General features: G+C 38.5%; 1 protein-coding gene across 2 annotated transcripts; it reads right to left on the bottom strand.

Annotated features, from left to right (window-relative positions):
• Window positions 1-6,717: 6,717 nt before the first annotated feature.
• On the bottom strand, window positions 6,718-15,267 carry LOC311294133 (cytosolic phospholipase A2 gamma-like). Of its 2 annotated transcripts, none has more exons than XM_084414832.1 (15): window positions 15,152-15,267; window positions 14,181-14,206; window positions 13,894-13,996; window positions 13,635-13,777; window positions 13,346-13,547; window positions 11,977-12,079; window positions 11,696-11,836; window positions 10,585-10,650; window positions 10,417-10,488; window positions 9,732-9,875; window positions 9,409-9,549; window positions 8,500-8,577; window positions 8,270-8,424; window positions 7,667-7,832; window positions 6,718-7,585 (listed from the first exon to the last, which is right to left on the bottom strand). In XM_084414832.1, exons 2-15 carry the CDS (start codon window positions 14,204-14,206, stop codon window positions 7,422-7,424), a joined length of 1,704 nt encoding a protein of 567 aa, XP_084270958.1. In that variant the 5' UTR covers window positions 15,152-15,267; the 3' UTR covers window positions 6,718-7,421. The 2 variants fall into 2 exon arrangements, with proteins under 2 accessions (XP_084270958.1, XP_084270957.1); XM_084414831.1 differs by having other exon boundaries at window positions 13,894-14,017; window positions 15,152-15,259.
• Window positions 15,268-16,826: the final 1,559 nt, after the last annotated feature.

Below are 16,826 nucleotides of genomic sequence, written 5' to 3'. Positions count from 1 at the left end.
CGTCTCAGTGAAGCCGCCCAGATCATTTCTGCAGGTTTATGGTCCAAAATTCAACAATGAACAGCCAAATTAAAAATGTTCTTCCCAGTGCGGCTGTTTCCACAATCACACAGAAGAAAAATCACACACACTACCATGAATTCACTGAAAAAAAAGAAAAAAAAAGTCTACAATGAATGTTTGAATATTATTGCCATTACATGAAAAAATAAATGACCTCAGTCTTAGAAAAAGGGTTCACGGGGTTCTATTTAGAACTCTAGGGTTCTTGACTCAGTTTTAAAGACTCTTTGTGCCAAAAAGGTTATAACGAGAAACGTCTTAAATGATTGCATAATTCTTTCATGTTTAACAGTTATTTCATTTCTTTCTAGTGATAGAGTTTGTTTATGAGCCGCATAAAATGTAACTAAAATTAAAAATGAATGAAAATAATTAATTAAAACTAAATTAATAAAAGGGTCCCATGATGGAACCCCTAAAATATACAGTGCCTGATGGAAACTTTAAGGTTCTTTTTATTTGAATGGTATGAATCACTGAACATTAAACTGGATTTGATATATTTATAAATGCAGATGTTTACATTTTTACTGTATTTTTCATGCATTTTATCTTTTATATTTAAATATTTTTTTTAATTGTATTAGTGTTTTTATTTGATTTTATAGTTTAGTGAACATATAGATTCTAGTGTATACAAATTAACAGTGCATTCAGTTAAAACATTTTTTTATCTTAGTCATCACTTAAGATAAATCAGCATTTTATTTTATTTTTTTTACAAATTGTGATTTGTGTGGCTTTAGAAGAACATGAGATATTATGTCTTCGTTATATTTCTGTTTAATATGTTCAAAATGTTTCTGCTGTTTCTTCATGCTTGACATTTACTCAATAACATAGTTTGGGAGACTGCTTATTAAACTATTGTGTTACTTTGCTTCTGTTCTAATTCATTAATAAACTGTTCCTCTGAAAAATAATGTTATCCTAAAATACTGATTGTAATAGAACTGATAGTTCTGATGCTGGATGCTGATTGGTCCATCCATCTATATATATATATATATATATATATATATATATATATATATACACACACACATATATATATACACACACATATATATATATATATATATATACAGTATATACACACACACACACATATATATATATATATATATATATATATATATATATATATAATTTATTTATTTTATTTATTTATATATATTTTTTTATTTATTATTATTATAATTTTTTTTACCTTTGTATAGATTGAATATTTGAAATGGTTGGTTTTATGAACCATAAGAGTCATAAGGGTCAAGAAATGTTATAATTTCCAAATAGAAATTTCTGACACACACTGAAAAGAGTTAAATAATATTGAGTAGATTCGAAAATACAGGAACACGAAGAGGATCAAGCACTCGAGCTATCAATAAAACATTATGAGTTACAACAGCAAAAGATGGAAGCGGCTCAGTTGTGATAGGAGACTATCTTTCATTCACAAGTTAAACAAGAGGGCGCCAAAGCTCAATCTTCTCTGCTTGGACACCATTGAATATAAAAATGTAAATATATATCTATTAAAACATGCTACCAATTTAATGTTTAGTGGTTTAAAAGTTTTGCCATGAATACAAATAATGGTAATACTTGGTAATGCATTTATTAATCTAATGCCGATGATATACAAACATGGCATTTATTATAGACCTTGTACTTCAGTTTACAATTCAGCTTAAACATGCAGAAATATTCTGTGCTTTATTAACACTTTGTTTGTAATGACAGTGGCCCTGTCCCTAATGGCTCACTTCATATGGATTTACGGTCTTGTGGACTTTCAATGGTTGCTGCGTGTGTGTGTCCGTTAAGTCCATGAGACCATAGGGCACACGGAGGGTTCCCCTGCTTCTAAACAAACTATCAGCAGATGGATAGTAGAGGCTATTTCCTCAGCTAACGAGGCGCGCAACTTGCCCTCGCCTCTCCTGATAAGAGCCCACTCAACTAGAGGAGTGGCATCCTCTAAAGCCCTGCTAGCAGGGGTCTCCCTTCAAGAGGTCTGTGGTACTGCTGGCTGGGCCTCCCCACACACCTTCATAAAACATTACAATACGAAAAAAACGCAATTAAAAATGTCGGACTCCGTGTGCAAGGACCTTTAGTCTTTCCTCTGGTTTTCATTCTCAGAGCAACGGCCAGACGGAGCAGACTAACCAGGACTTAAAGCGAGTGTTACAAGGTTTGGTGTCCCAAAATCTCTCCTCCTGGAACCAACAACTCTCATGGGTTGAGTACCCACATAACTCAATGCCAGTGTCGTCCATGGGCCTCTCGCCGCTTGAGTGTAGGTTACCAGCCATCCATTTTGCCTAGTCTGGAATCCAACGTTTCAGTCCACTTACGCCTTCATCCAGAGGTGCCGTCGCACCTGGAAATAGAGCCCGAGAGACTCTCCTCCAGGTGTGAGCGTGCACCAAGGCTCAGGCAGATCGCCACCAGCCAAAGCCTCACGTCTACCTTGAGGGTCAAAAAGTGTGGCTTTCTTCTAAAAATATTCCTCTCCGCTCTTTCAGCAAGAAATTAGCTCCTAATTTTATCGACCCGTTCACTGTCACTGAGATCATTAACCCAGTGGCAGTCCGCCTCAAACTCCAAGAGGATTACAGGAGGATTCACTCCATATTTCATGTTTCCAAATTGAAGCCCGGTTTTCATTCACCCATTAATCCGCCTGTTCCAGTTCCCTAACAATACTCCCCACCCCGCAGCATCTCATAGATGGGGAGAAAGTATATTCGGTTAAACGTACTCTGGACTCAAGACGGAGGGCACGCGGATTCCAGTATCTGGTGGATTGGGAAGGTTACAGTCCAGAGGAGAGAATTTGGGTTCCTGCTAGGGACATATTGGATTACTCTCAGATACCCCTTTTCCACCAAAAAAGAACTGGTTCGGAACTGGTGCTGGTTCAAAGTTGGTTCAACTTGCGAACCTTCTCAGAACCTGTTTGTTTTTCCACTGACTAGAGAGCCCAGCGAACGACGTCGTTACGTCACTGTGTACGTTGCCATAGGCTATGTCTTGGCTATGCGCCAACTTCAAGCATAACAATTACAATGGCGGACTACATTGTCTTTCTGCAAATGTTTCTCCTAGCATTGCGATCCTATATTGGGGTCAGAAGAAGACGTTTAGAACACGTTTGTGCTGCTCGTCTGGATTACTATAGACGGAGGTTACGTTCCAGTAGAAGTTCGACAATAACCCCGCCCCCAGCCCCCGACGGAAGCATGACGTGGTAAAAGAACGGTTCTAGTCCAGCAAAGAGTTGGTGCCGCTTTGGAACCAATTTTCCTGGCCGAGAACCGGTTCTTTGGCTGTCGAAACACGAAGAACTGGTTCGCGAGTAGGCACCGGCTCTGAACCGGCACCAGCACTGCCTTGGTGGAAAAGGGGTATTATAGATGATTACAATGTACTGGTAAGCTCCACTGGGAGCGTAAGGAGGCGCTCCTAGGGGGAGGGGTACTGTCACGGTTTTCAGGTTCACTTACTCATTTTTGAGTGCTGACTGAGTTATCTGTATCACCTGGTCCTTATCAGCGCAACTCTACTTAACCTGTGCCTTCTCTGTTCTGTGTTGTCAGAAGTTTGGTGTTTACCATGCAGTGTGTTCCAGCTCACAGTTGTGCCTCAGTTCTGTTCCTGTCTGGATGATTCCTACTCTGACGTATTCAGATCTTGTTTATGGACTGTCTATAGGAAAGGAAAACCCAAACAAGGAAAGGAAAACTAGGAAAAGAAAAGAAAAGGAAAACTGAAACTAGGACTGAAACCGTAAACAAAGCAGTGCTTAACATTTTGGATATAAATAATGTTGATCACTTTCTTAATTCCAGACGGCTCATGTGTTTTTGAATATATTTGCGTATTGAAATGCTCAGGTAAGATGATTAATTATAACAGCCCATTCCGACGGTGTGGAACACCACAAAAACTAAACTGACAGACTCTCAATGACATCCGACCATTGGCTTGGTGTATCAGGGACTTAAGTCAGTGAGCCTTTCATTTCTCCCAGATCTCCACATTGAGGTGTCAAGATAATGGAGGAATCTGTATTCAGCTAGTGCAGGATTATGCTCTTTGTAAATGGGTTGATGGCCATCCCCGAAGGCTACTCGAAGGTCGGAGCGGGACTTCGACAGAACAGAATGATTCTCATTTGTCTCTCCATCTCATTAGTCTGGTTGTTCTTGGAAGCTGAGGGATTCTTGTCTCGTATGTTCCCTTCGGTACGCTGCTCCATTAAGCTTGTGTTCAGGTCTGGTTATATGTAGAGTTGCTGGTTTGGCTGCTAGATGTAGTGCTAAGGACTTGGCTGAGGCTTATCTATAATCTCCCCGGGTAGCTCTGCTCTTAGGGACTCTGGGCTGTCCTGCAACTGTGGCTCCGACTGGTTTAATGCAAGAGTCCAGAGTCAGAAACGATTGAGCATGGAGGCTTCAGGGTTTTTTCCTAGCGCATATAACACTGAGCTTCTAGGGAGCAAGGCTGTGGTGTCACAGGATGCATCTGAATTGGTTGCTGATGCATTTAGGTTTCTCTGGATCGAGGCGCATTGAGTCCTTGTGAAGAAGTGACCTTCTTCACCACTGCAAGCGGCAGCACTGGCACACATATTCACACACACACACATACACGCAACAACCACACACACTTTTCTCACCTGTTGATGCAGCTATTGGAGAGCGGGTGCACAAGCGATCCCGATAGCACTTAGTCATTCATCCACATTCCATACTTCCCCTCTGTTATTCCTTCCGGACATATTACTCATTCTCATTATTATGTATTAATATTAAATCGTGTGAAAATCATGTTGGCGTAATCGGGTTGCTGGGAGCTGCACCGGCAAACTCGAGCTCAGGTAGCGCAAGCGGTTATGACGTCATCGGACTATGCCGTGCCGGCGCAGTTGACCGGAACCCGGTGAAACCATGTTGTGTCTATATATGGGGTTAAAAGAGACACAGTAATTTGAGTTAAGGTGGTCTTGTTTATTATGTTATTATGTTTATTGAAATTAGTTTGTATAAAGTTTGTTTTGTTCTAAGGTGGGGATATATGTCAATCTGAATGTGGAAGATATCACCTTATGACACTTACCTATTAATTGTGGTGCCAGAGAAAAGGCCTCCAGAACAGGACTTGTTTACTAAGTCGAGCCAACGTGCTACTGCAAAGTCGTGAGCTATACCTGTATCGTATATTGTGGATTCTTGTGAGTTTGTGTACATATTCGTCTAGTTTAATCTCTTTGATTTATTTTGTTGTTTTATTTTTGTTGTTTTATTACTTTGTTTTACGGGACTGTACACTTGTATATATACTGACATCTTGAAGGACATCTCAATTCTCTAATTACACCGCAAGGAGTCATGGATTGAGGAGTGAGGAGGCTTCCAGAGGAGTCATGAGCGAGGATACACGGGTTTATCCTATGTGGAAGTGTTTTATTGACTAAACGTGACGCACGTGTCAATTCTCCTCCCTCTTCACATCTCTCACAATAATCTTAATTTATACTTTATCTCTGCAGTTTATATAAACCACATATTTCAACAGGGTATCTAGCTTTATTATTATTATAATATATTATGAATTTCTTAAATAACCAAACTAATACAACATAAGGGCAGATCCTTTGAGTGCAGCTGATGACGCGGTGAAGTAAACGCCGCCTCAGTCTTCCCTCGCGTCTCAGCTCCACCCCCTGTAGGATGCGAGGGAAGACCGCAAGGAAAGAAAAGGAGGACAGAGGAATCGAATGAAATCCTTTTTTATACATTGGAATACTTGATCACTCGAGCGTCACTTCACCGCGAAGGAGATGAGGATGCACAAATAAGAAATGAGAAGCACCCATGGTATGTAGGTTCCCTGAGGAATCTTGATTTATTTAAATATTCGTAAAAATTTGTTAAAGGGTTAGTTCACCCAAAAATGAAAATTCTGTCAGTAATTACTCACCCTCATGTTGTTCCAACCGCGTAAGACCTTCGTTCATCTTCGGAACACAAATTAAGATATTTTTGATGAAATCTGAGTGCTGGATCACTTCTCCATAGGCTGCTAGGTGGCCCAAACTTGCTGGCCCAGAAAAGTTATTAAAGAGATCGTTAATATAGTCTAAGTGACTACAGTGGTTCAATCTTAAGTATATCAAGCGACGAGAATACTTTTTGTGTGCAAAAACAAACAAAAATAACGACTTTATTCCACTATTCATTTCCTTCTCTCTGGACCTCTAGTTGGTTCGCGTAGTGTTTTTGCGCAGCGCGTCTGTGTTACACGTCACCACGTAGGCTCACTATTGGCCGATGCTGGTCATGTGTGTGATGCGTGATGACGTATAACACAGACGCGCAGCGCAAAAACACTACGAGGCCCAGAGAGAAGGAAATGAATAGTGGAATATAGTCGTTATTAGCCAATGGGGTGAGCCAGTGGGGCGGTGCGACAGGTTTATTATCTCTCTCTCTCTCTCTCTCGGAGAGAGAAAATTATAAAGAGTTATGAGATTGTACACTGGAACTCTGGATTGTCCAATCAGCATCCAGGACCACAACTATCAGTTTCATAATAATGAGCATTTGTGCTGTTTGATATCAAATGACCAGGTCAAAACCATATCTGTAGAGAATGATTTATTAATTAATTTTAACAGAAGCAAAGTAGTACAGTATTTTAATCACCAATCATAGTTGTAAATCAGTCTGTGTTATAGTTGATTTGATTATTAAAGGTGCAGTATGTAAGAATGACTACTAGTGGTCGAAATAGGTACTGCATTATTATTTAAAATATCGGAGATCGTGGTTTCTCCCGCCTCCTGCTCCTCAGACTGGACGGCGCTCACTCGGGTTGCCAGTTTGAGCACGCGCAACAGGAACGAGCGCAATGGACAATGAAAATTGGCAAATTGGCAACGTGCAGTATCACAGACCAAAACAAAAAGAAACATTCCAGCCTGGAAACGCACATTTCAAAGTAAAATAACTGGCTGTGGAAGTGTTTTTCAGAGAAACGAGTATGTGAACTTAGCATGTTTCCCAAATATCTGCAAACATATTATGGTATTTTTATGCTTTAGTAGAGTGAAAAAGTTACATACAGCACCTTTAATGATCAGCTGTTTATGAACAGACTGAAACATGCAAAAACTATTTAACATTAAACAGAAAAAAAAAAAAAAAGCATAATGATTGGCCTATTGCTCCGTCCACATGTTTTCATGCACATTACACATGCGTCAAAAATGTGTCCACATTAACTGGAATTTACATTAAAACAAAGCCGCCTTGTTTCAGAACGTTGCACTCCACTGATATTTATTATTTATCTTTTGTGTTTTTCATGGCGTGACGGATCTGCTCCAGCAGATTGTCTTTGTTGTTTGTGATGTTTTTTCCAGCGACCTCCATCAGTTCAGTGATCATCTCAGCGCTGTAAGAACCTTGTATAGTGGTATATTTTTTCCTCCACTCCTCAATTTTATCTGATGAAACATTAACACACTTAAATCAGAACACAGTTGATATCTCAGTTTTATTCAGGACATTGTAAGATCATAACTTGCCTCCACAGTTGGCCACATTAAAGAGAGGGATGTGGATCACGGTTGGAGTGTTTTGGCCTTTGAACACATAGAAGTCCTTCGGTTTCTCAGAGTGTCCATTGGGAATGTTGACCTCAGGGAAAGGGATCTTTAGTTTCCTGCACATCTCAGCAGCTTCCCTCACTGTCTGCAGTAGAAAAACAGCACATTATTGTTTGATTAAAAGGGTTAGACAGACATTTCAAGTTTAAATTTAAAGTATTCACCAAAATCGTCGAGATGAGATAAATGGGAATGCTAACGGACAGCACTCAGGTATTATAAATAAATATGGTTAGATGAAAACCCATGCTTTTATTTTTAAATGGTTTTCTTTCTTGTTTTTTGACATACAGCATTTGAAATGATCTGTTAATGTGTTTATTTTAGATTAGTCTGAACTCTGTCACTATGAATGTCATGAGGAAAAAAGCAGAAAGATTATTTAAAAAAATCTCCTGTTGTGTTCTACAGAAGAAACAAGTCACGGGTTTGGAACGACATGAGAGGGAGTAAATGATGATTTCTAGGGGATTTATCTCTTTAAATGAACTTCTATGAGTGAATTCTCTGTGCGTATAATACCATGAAAGGATCACCGTCACTGAAATCCAGTGAAATGATGAGGTCGATGTGTCTCTCTTCTCTCAGCACTGGGAAATAGGGGGAGTTCAGCAACAGTCCAGCGTCTTCATAGTCTCTCGTCCCACTTTCCAGAAGATCGGAGGGCACTGCTTTATCTGAGAGATCACAGCATTATTATATTATTCAGAATGAATTTCCAGTTATCTGTCCATCTGAGTTTCTGTTCTCACCTTTCGTGTTGTGAAGAAAGTCATATTTCCTGCCCCAGATCCAATGAACCATGCATTTAAAAATACTCTTCCAAAGATCTGTAAAACAAATACAGTGGTTCTTAAATTCAGTAAATGGTTCTGATACTGTTTTATATTCTGTATATGTTTTTTAGTTGACTATACGGTTCTTTGGAGACATGTTTCATGATAGATTCTTCAGATTTAAAGTACATCATTGGATGTCTAAAGGTTCTTCTGTGGCATCAGTCTGTTAAAACCTTTTTCGTTACCCGTGAAAAAAACCTATACTAAAGTATATTTTAAATCCATTAACATATTTATTGACATATCACTTAATACTTACTACTGATATAAAATTATAATTCAACTTTTGGAGTATTTCTTTATTTCTCACTGCACATGTCTTAATATTATGCCTAAAATGTGTTTTGATATCATTATTAATAAGGATTGTATGATTCCTGTATAATATCAGTTTTTAAATGCATGATATCTAAAGTGTACTTAAAGTATACTTGCAATTGTTCCACTTTAGCACAATCAAATATATTTAAGTATATCTCGGACCTCAGCACTATTTCCTCACAATTAAAGTGCACTGAGTACGAAATTAGTTGTTCCAGTTTAGCAGACTTTAAGTCTACCAGTTTGGTATTCCAAAAGTACAATTGCAGGGTATTTTTATTAAGCAAATAAATATATATATATGTATTTTTGGTATACTTAGCACAAAACAATGTATTTCAAATACATTTTAGTATATTTGTTTTTCACTAAGATGGTGCTATTGGAAGATTTATGGAATCTTACAGTAAAGCACATTCGGTTTATGCATCAGTCTGGCTAGAAAATAAAAAATTAAGTACATTATACAAATCAACACATTGTAAAGACAGGTCAACCTACCAGAATGCTGGAAACTGTAACGACTCAAAAACTTAAACACATCCTCAGTGTATTGTTTCATAAACTGTTTTGTATCAACTTTTTTCGCAACTTGCAATTGTTCCGTTTGAAAAATCAGCTGATGTTTGTCTTCAGAGATCTCTGAGAAAAGAGGGGAACATGATTGAGTTATTTAATCTGATGCAGGTTTGTGTATCTTGTGTTAATTAGATGTTTTTGCATATTACCGTTTCATCAATTAGTTTGTAGTTTATTTTACTGTTTAAATGTTGCTGAAAGGCCATTAAAGATACATTTTCTAGCACACTTTTGTGTATTCTTACCGCTCAGCTTAGTTCTGATGGATTCATCGTTAGCAGACGGATCGTTGCCATTCAAAACCGAGAGATTCATGTCCACGAGATCCATGAGCACCTGGTAACATTCGTCTATGGGAGGGGAGTTTGACTCTTCTGAAGAAAACACACCTTGAACAAACATGAACACAGGGCAAAATGTCTTGAATATCAAGTGCTTTCATCCCCAAATTTATGACATTCAGATATCAGGTGTTTTCAGGTGACACTCATCATTATAGCTCACTTTTATTTTCCATCAGTAAAGAGTTTAACTTTTTATTCCTCAGCAGGAAACATGAACAGATCATTAGACACAAAATAATAATAATAATAATAATTTGTATTTATAAAACGCCTTTTCCAAGCTCAAGGTCGCTGTACAAGAAGATAACAAAAACGCAGCATTAGGCAAATATAATCACATAGGACATATAGGACATATATACATATACAATATACAGTAACAAAACAGCAGAACACTAAACAGAGGAGGGTTGGAAATACTGTAAGAAAAGATAGGTTTTTAGCTGAGTATATAGTAGAAGTGTAATAAAGAGTTAGAGGAAGAGAATTCCAGAGTTTCGGAAACACAGCACTGAATGATCTTCCACATATACCACAAAAGATAAATCAACTTGTCAATAAATAAAAGATGTAATAAATGCTTTACCTTCCCTCGTTTTCATACTCATAATCATTTCTGGTTGTGTTCTAGATTTAGCTTGTAAATTCTGTAAGAACACTGGGGGGGGGATCAAACAGAATTAAGGTTCACATGATAATGAAATGAATCTCAGCTTTAGACAGAACTGAATCTTCAGAACAAATGAAGTTGCACCTTTTATTTTTCCACAGAGGACTTTACGGATCTCATCTCCATCAGATATAGCGCTGCCGCACAGAGCTGCAGAAAACACATTTAAGCTTAAAAGTGTTCACAATAAACAAAAATGTATCATTTTTAAAATAAAATGCATAATACAAACAGTCTGATTTAAGCTCTTATTGTTAAGCAAAAATAATCTCTCCTTTAAATCACTGTGTAATGAGAAGGGTTATGTTGAAAAGCAGCACCTCAGTGTGTTGGTGAATTTGCTTTTTTAATGATTTTTCAGCATTTCTAATTTTAATGCTTTATTATATTTCAGTTTTGACAGACCTGGGCCCGTATTTATTAAGCTTCTCAAAGTGCCCTTTTAGTCTTATGTGCTAATAATTCATGAAATTTACTCCATCTTTCAAACTTAAGTATAAAAGCAAGTTATCACATTTCTTAAGGCTAAGAATCACTCTTACTCCCCCAGTTATTTAAGACAGCTCGAGAGGTCTCTCAAGCGTTAGGAGTTGCCAGTAGGGGCTTGTGAAGGCACTGAGGAGACAGAGACCTGTGCAAATCTTTCAGGAGAGGAAGAATGTTTTGTTAACAGCACACCGGTTTAAACTTTGTATTTAAGACATGGTGGAAAATGTGTTTATCTTTCATTTCCAATGTGTATATCATAATGTATTCTCTTGAAAATTATTTATTGTCAAATGTGTGTTGAATGTAAACTTTCACCATTCAATGTAAATTTATCTGAGAATATTCTTAAATAAGGAAATCTATTCAGTGATTGGTCCATAACTATGTTGTCATCCAAAATCCCATTTGTGGCACAGCAAATTGTGAATCATCTCCAAGAATGACACTTAAGATTTAGTCCTATACACTTCACTTAAATTAAATTACAACTGAGACGCTTGATAACTAACTTTGAAAAGTTGCTCTGAGCCAAGAATTGTTTTACTCTTAGCAGTGTTCTTGTGAGTAATTCTCAGAGGCTTGATAAATGAGACCCCTGATCTCCAGATCAATCCCAGATACTATTGATCTGTTTTACACTATTCTCTAATTCAGGTCAATGTACAATGGAGAATCAAGAGAATGTAAGGTGATATTAGTTTGTTACCTTGCAGGTACAGCATGTCAATCTCAGGCTGGTGCTTGATCTTACGGCCATTTTCAAACTTGCTGCCAAAGTTGGATGTTTCCACAAACGCTCCAGTGAGGGAATAACCGGCTTCATGTGGAGTGATCTCAAACCAGGGGTCTGCAGACAGAAACACGTCTATATAACAGCTGACACAAACACATTAACTCTGTCTGTCTTTCACACACACTCACACATACACACACACACACACACACACACACACACACACACACACACATGCACACGCACACACACACCTGCATCTTTGCTCTGTTTGCATTGCTTGTCGATCACTGTGTAGATTGGAAACGGGTCTTTACTCTTCTGGTCCCACTGATCTGAGAGTGTGCGTTCGTCTATCTGAAGAGGAAAAAATCTTCAGCTGTTATTTATCATGTTGGTGTAGGAGAGACCTGGAACAATTTATTCAGTCACAAACAAGCTCAAGTGAAAAACACCTGCTAGTGTAACCGGTTCTCGCTACCCGTTCTGATTCTATCCAGGGTCTCCGGCCTGGAAAGCTAAAGACCGCAGTCTCTATTTGTTACTCTTGAGATCAGGGGAGTGAGGTTTACACACACACAGCTCTCACTGGCCTGCAACAGTTACACTAGGAATCGTTTATAAATCTCAGATTTTCAATAGGGTCTCAGACTTTTGACTTCTATTTTTTTTTTCCTACTATGGAAGTCAGTCCATCAACTGCCTGGTTACCGACATTCTACAAAGAATGTAGAAATTTATACAGGTTTGAAACAACTCCAGGGTGAGTAAATAGGGGTTTCGCACTGGGTAGATCTAGGAACTAGCCTCCAGGATGGTTCCCTGAGAACTAATGGTTCCCATAGGAAAATTTTCCTGCTTGCATTAGCCTCGTCGGTAGGAACTCTGAAGTGACGTAAGATAAGACGTATATTGTTGTTGTGACTTTTATTTTGACGGCGCTGAGAACGCCAGAGCCCTGAGCTCACCGTGCTCACATTCTCCATGTTCATTAGTTTACAATCTGTCTAAAACATTATTAGATAGAACTGTTATACCTAGAAAGTAGACAGTGATGAAGAGTTATTAGCATGCCGTGTGGTTGATGTCCAGTGTTGCTGAGCAGAAATACATAATCATGTTTCTCTTATTCTCCTCAGAGTCGCGTTGGATTTTCTCCTCAGTGTAAAGGTTTAGAGGTCCATCTATCACTGTTTTACATGTTCGTAGAGTTAGTTTATGGAGTAAATATATATATATATATATATATATATATATATATATATAGTATATAATCTGTGTGTTTACACAGCTTTTTTAAACTGGCGGGTGCTGGTGTTTCGCGTGCGTTCGGCCAATCAGCGAACACTAATGTCACGGATAGTTCCTATAGCGCTGGTTTAGACCGACTCTGAAGGAGGAGTAAATTAGTTCCTCTAAAAGGAGTTCCTAGAACTAAAATCATTCCCAGTTCCTGCGGTGCGAACACGCCGACATCCGGGAGCTTCCGACAATAGTTCTAGGAACTATGAAAAGGTTCCTCTGGTGGGAAAGCCCCTAATGATGACAGAATTTTAATTTTTAAGTAGACTATTCCTTTAAGATCATACATCACTGAGGGTTGTGTTATGAATAGTTACAGACCTCTTTCACATATGTCGTGACGAACATCACTGCCCAGACGTCAGTCAAGCTGAATAGGTCTTTCTCTGTGTAATATTTCTTCAGTTTGTCATAAGCCTCCTCCCAGCTGACTGCAGGACCGTTGAGTCTCTGGACGATCTTGTCTTTCACAGTTTCTAGTTTGGTGGACCAGTCTGGCTCCTGATATAAGGAGGCCATGCACCTTCAGAAGAACAACATATGCTCTCATTTATGACATTCAACCTGTGTGTGCGTGTGTGTGTGTGTGTGCGTGCGTGTGTGTGTGTACCAGGTGGATCCAGAGACTCCGCTCAGATAAAGCACACAGTCCAGAAGACCTGCTTTCTGGAGTTGATCCAGGGATCCCAGCAAACCCACCATGGCTCTTTCTCCTCCTCCAGATCCCAGTAATGCAATGTTTGGCATCTCATTCTGAAACACACACAGTTTGACTTTGCAAACATTTGATGTTTATCAGTTACGACATCATTTGAAAGAAAAAGGAATAGCCAGGCAGACATAAAGTAGCCTATACAATAAGGTTTTACCTCACTGCAGTGTATATGAAGCTTCTCCAGGCTTTGCAGAACATCTTTTCTCCTATTGTCTACAAACTCCTTCTCCTTCTTATTCAGAGAGTGTTTGTCATCACTGCAGTCAGACAGACCAGTGCTGCATTTAACATCACATATTTGTAATGCTATTTCATATATTTAGCATTTTGAACAGTTATTTGCATAATTATCCAGTTTGTAATAGACGATACTTGTGTAATGTAGTACAGTACTTCTAGGCGATATAATGAAGTAAATTTGAGAAATTTGAGCACAATTACCTTTCCTGGTGTTTAGATGCACTCATCTATAAAACAATGTAGTCAAACATTAAAGCTAAAATCTATAATTCCAGAACTAATAGAGAACATCTTTTGAAACTCTTATGATCAACTTTACAGTTCTTTTGATAAAAATTAGTCATAACTCAAATGTCAATTATTGAGCCACTGTTGTTGTTTTTTTTATTGTTGTTTTTTATGTAAGTGGCTGACAGTGGGGGTTATTGTTGGTTTTAATAAAGACTCTGTGCACTTATTTCTAAGTAAAACAACTTAGAGTAAAACAACTGTCTGCGTGTTCAACAACATAAACATCTCTTCCACTGTAAAAGAACCAGATTACAAAAATACGCTTAGAGCGCCACCTAGTGGTCATATTATGAAACTTAAAGGGATAGTTCACTTTAAAATAAAAATTCGGTCATCCTTTACTCACCCTCAAGTTGTTTCAAACCTGTATGAATTTCTTTCTTCTGCTGAACACAAAGGAAGATATTTTGAAGAATGTCAGTAACCAAACAGTTAACTGGAACCATTGACTTCCATAGTAGAAAAAAAAAAATACTATGGAAGTCAATGTTTCCAGTTAACTGTTTGGTTACTGACATTCTTCAAAATATCTTCCTATGTGTTCAGCAGAAGAAAGAAATTCATACAGGTTTGAAACAACTTGAGGGTCAGTAAATGATGACAGAATTTTCATTTTAAAGTGAACTATCCCTTTAAAGGAGGAATTCATGAGACAGCTTTATCATTTAAACAGCTTTAACTAAATACACAAAAGCTTAATATTGTTATTTTGGTAAGAGTGTATTGTTCCAACAGTTATAGTGTTTACTAGTTTGCATCAGGCCACTGGTTTTGGAATTAAAGCTCTTTACTGAAAAAGTCTGGATTCTGTTGTCACTTATTAATATAATGACATTAAGCCTATTAATAGCCCAGTTGTAAAAGCTTTAAATCATACTCACTGTTCTTGTATAGTCTTGTAAAATCGTGAGGCTTCACCAATATCAGCACAGCAGCCGTCGACTCTCAGATCAGACAGAAGAGGCTCTTTTATAGGACTCTGAAACTGAAGTCTAGATGTCATTGTGAGAGCTGGAGGTGAGGAACCAGTTTTCCATGTCATTTCCTGGTACAGATTTTTATCTATCTATCTGTAATGGATAAAAATCTAAAACAAATCAAATTAAAACTTAAATAGACAAGCAAAAAGACTTTTTGGATGGTTTTGTTGTGTTGTGGAGAAATTACCTCTGCATCTAAATAATCTAGAGAGAGAGAGTGTGTGAAAGGTTTATTTTCTAAAAGTCCATATTTTATACATATAATATTCATTTTCTAACAGAAACAAAAAACAACACTATTTACAGACAGCATAAAAGGTGGGCAGTTGAAGCAAAGGTCAGATACAAAAGACTAATGGTACTTAAGGAAACATTATGGGCCCTATTTAACGATCTGAAACGCAAGTATCAAACGCGAAACGCAAGTAACTTTGTGGGCGGGATTATACTGGCGGGATAAATGACTTGCGCCCGACGCAAATCTAAAATGTGTTGGTCTGAAGTAGCTTCATTACTCATAGGTGTGGTTTGGGCGTGACGTGAAATAAACCAATCAGAGCGCCATCTCACATTCCCTTTAAGAGCAGGCGTGCTTGTTCCATGGCGGATTGCTATTATAACGGCGGATTTGCCAGGAGCGGTTCACAGCCGAGGAGACCGACGTTCTCGTCAGGGCCGTAAAACACAGAGAGGTGACATTGGGGATGGAGAAACACACACAAATTAGCTTCGGTTAAACAGGCGTATGATAATTTGGGTAAATGTGTAAGCTAGATTTATGCCTATTTTTTCACATCTTCATGGACAACACAATGATTTCCCTCGTATTTTTCCTTGTAATAATGTATGGTTTGCAAAAATTGCAACTGCTGCGTCTGTGTAGATGAGAGAAGCAAAGTGTATGCGCGTTGTTCACACGCTACATTATGGCCAAGCATGCGCCCTTAAAATAGCATCTGAATAACATGCGCAACACGCCACTGACTTTAGACGAGGTTTCTCCTGGTCTGTGGTGGAATTGTTTTCTGAAACTGCAAAATAGCACCAGGGAACGTTTGCGCCGGAACACGCCTCCTCTTTTCGCTGAACCGCCCCCGGGAGCGCAAGTTCATTCCCTAATTTACCGACGTGCGTCTGTGGAGGGAAAAGTCCGCTGTGCGTCGGGTGCAAAATAGGAATGATACATGCGCCGGTGTACAAAGTCAATTGCGCTGGGTGCAAGATAGGGCCCTGTGACTGTAGTACAGAGGTATGGAAAATATTTAAGAAAAAACATGTCATGACTGATTAAACAAATGGATTTTGAGCTTAGACTTAAATTCATGCAGTGTGGTGGTTGTTGTCCTAAGAGCCAGGGAAGAGTTCACCCATAGATGATAGACGAAATCTCGGCTCACAAAGGAGTTCACAGCCAGAATATCAGAGAAGTTGAGCGGGAATACAGGCTAAGGAGAAAGTAAGTCAGGGAGATAGGATGGAGCAACACCATTGAGTGACTTAAAGGTAAGCAGAAGAATTTTGTAAGTAATAGGAGAAGACACAGGTTAAACAGAATAGGAATGATATGAGCAGATCG

This window comes from Rutilus rutilus, assembly GCF_951802725.1.
Source record: "Rutilus rutilus genome assembly, chromosome: 7".
In the NCBI taxonomy this organism is placed as follows: domain Eukaryota; kingdom Metazoa; phylum Chordata; class Actinopteri; order Cypriniformes; family Leuciscidae; genus Rutilus; species Rutilus rutilus.
Note: the sequence above shows the minus strand (reverse complement) of the source record. Positions and strands in the feature narration are given on the sequence as shown.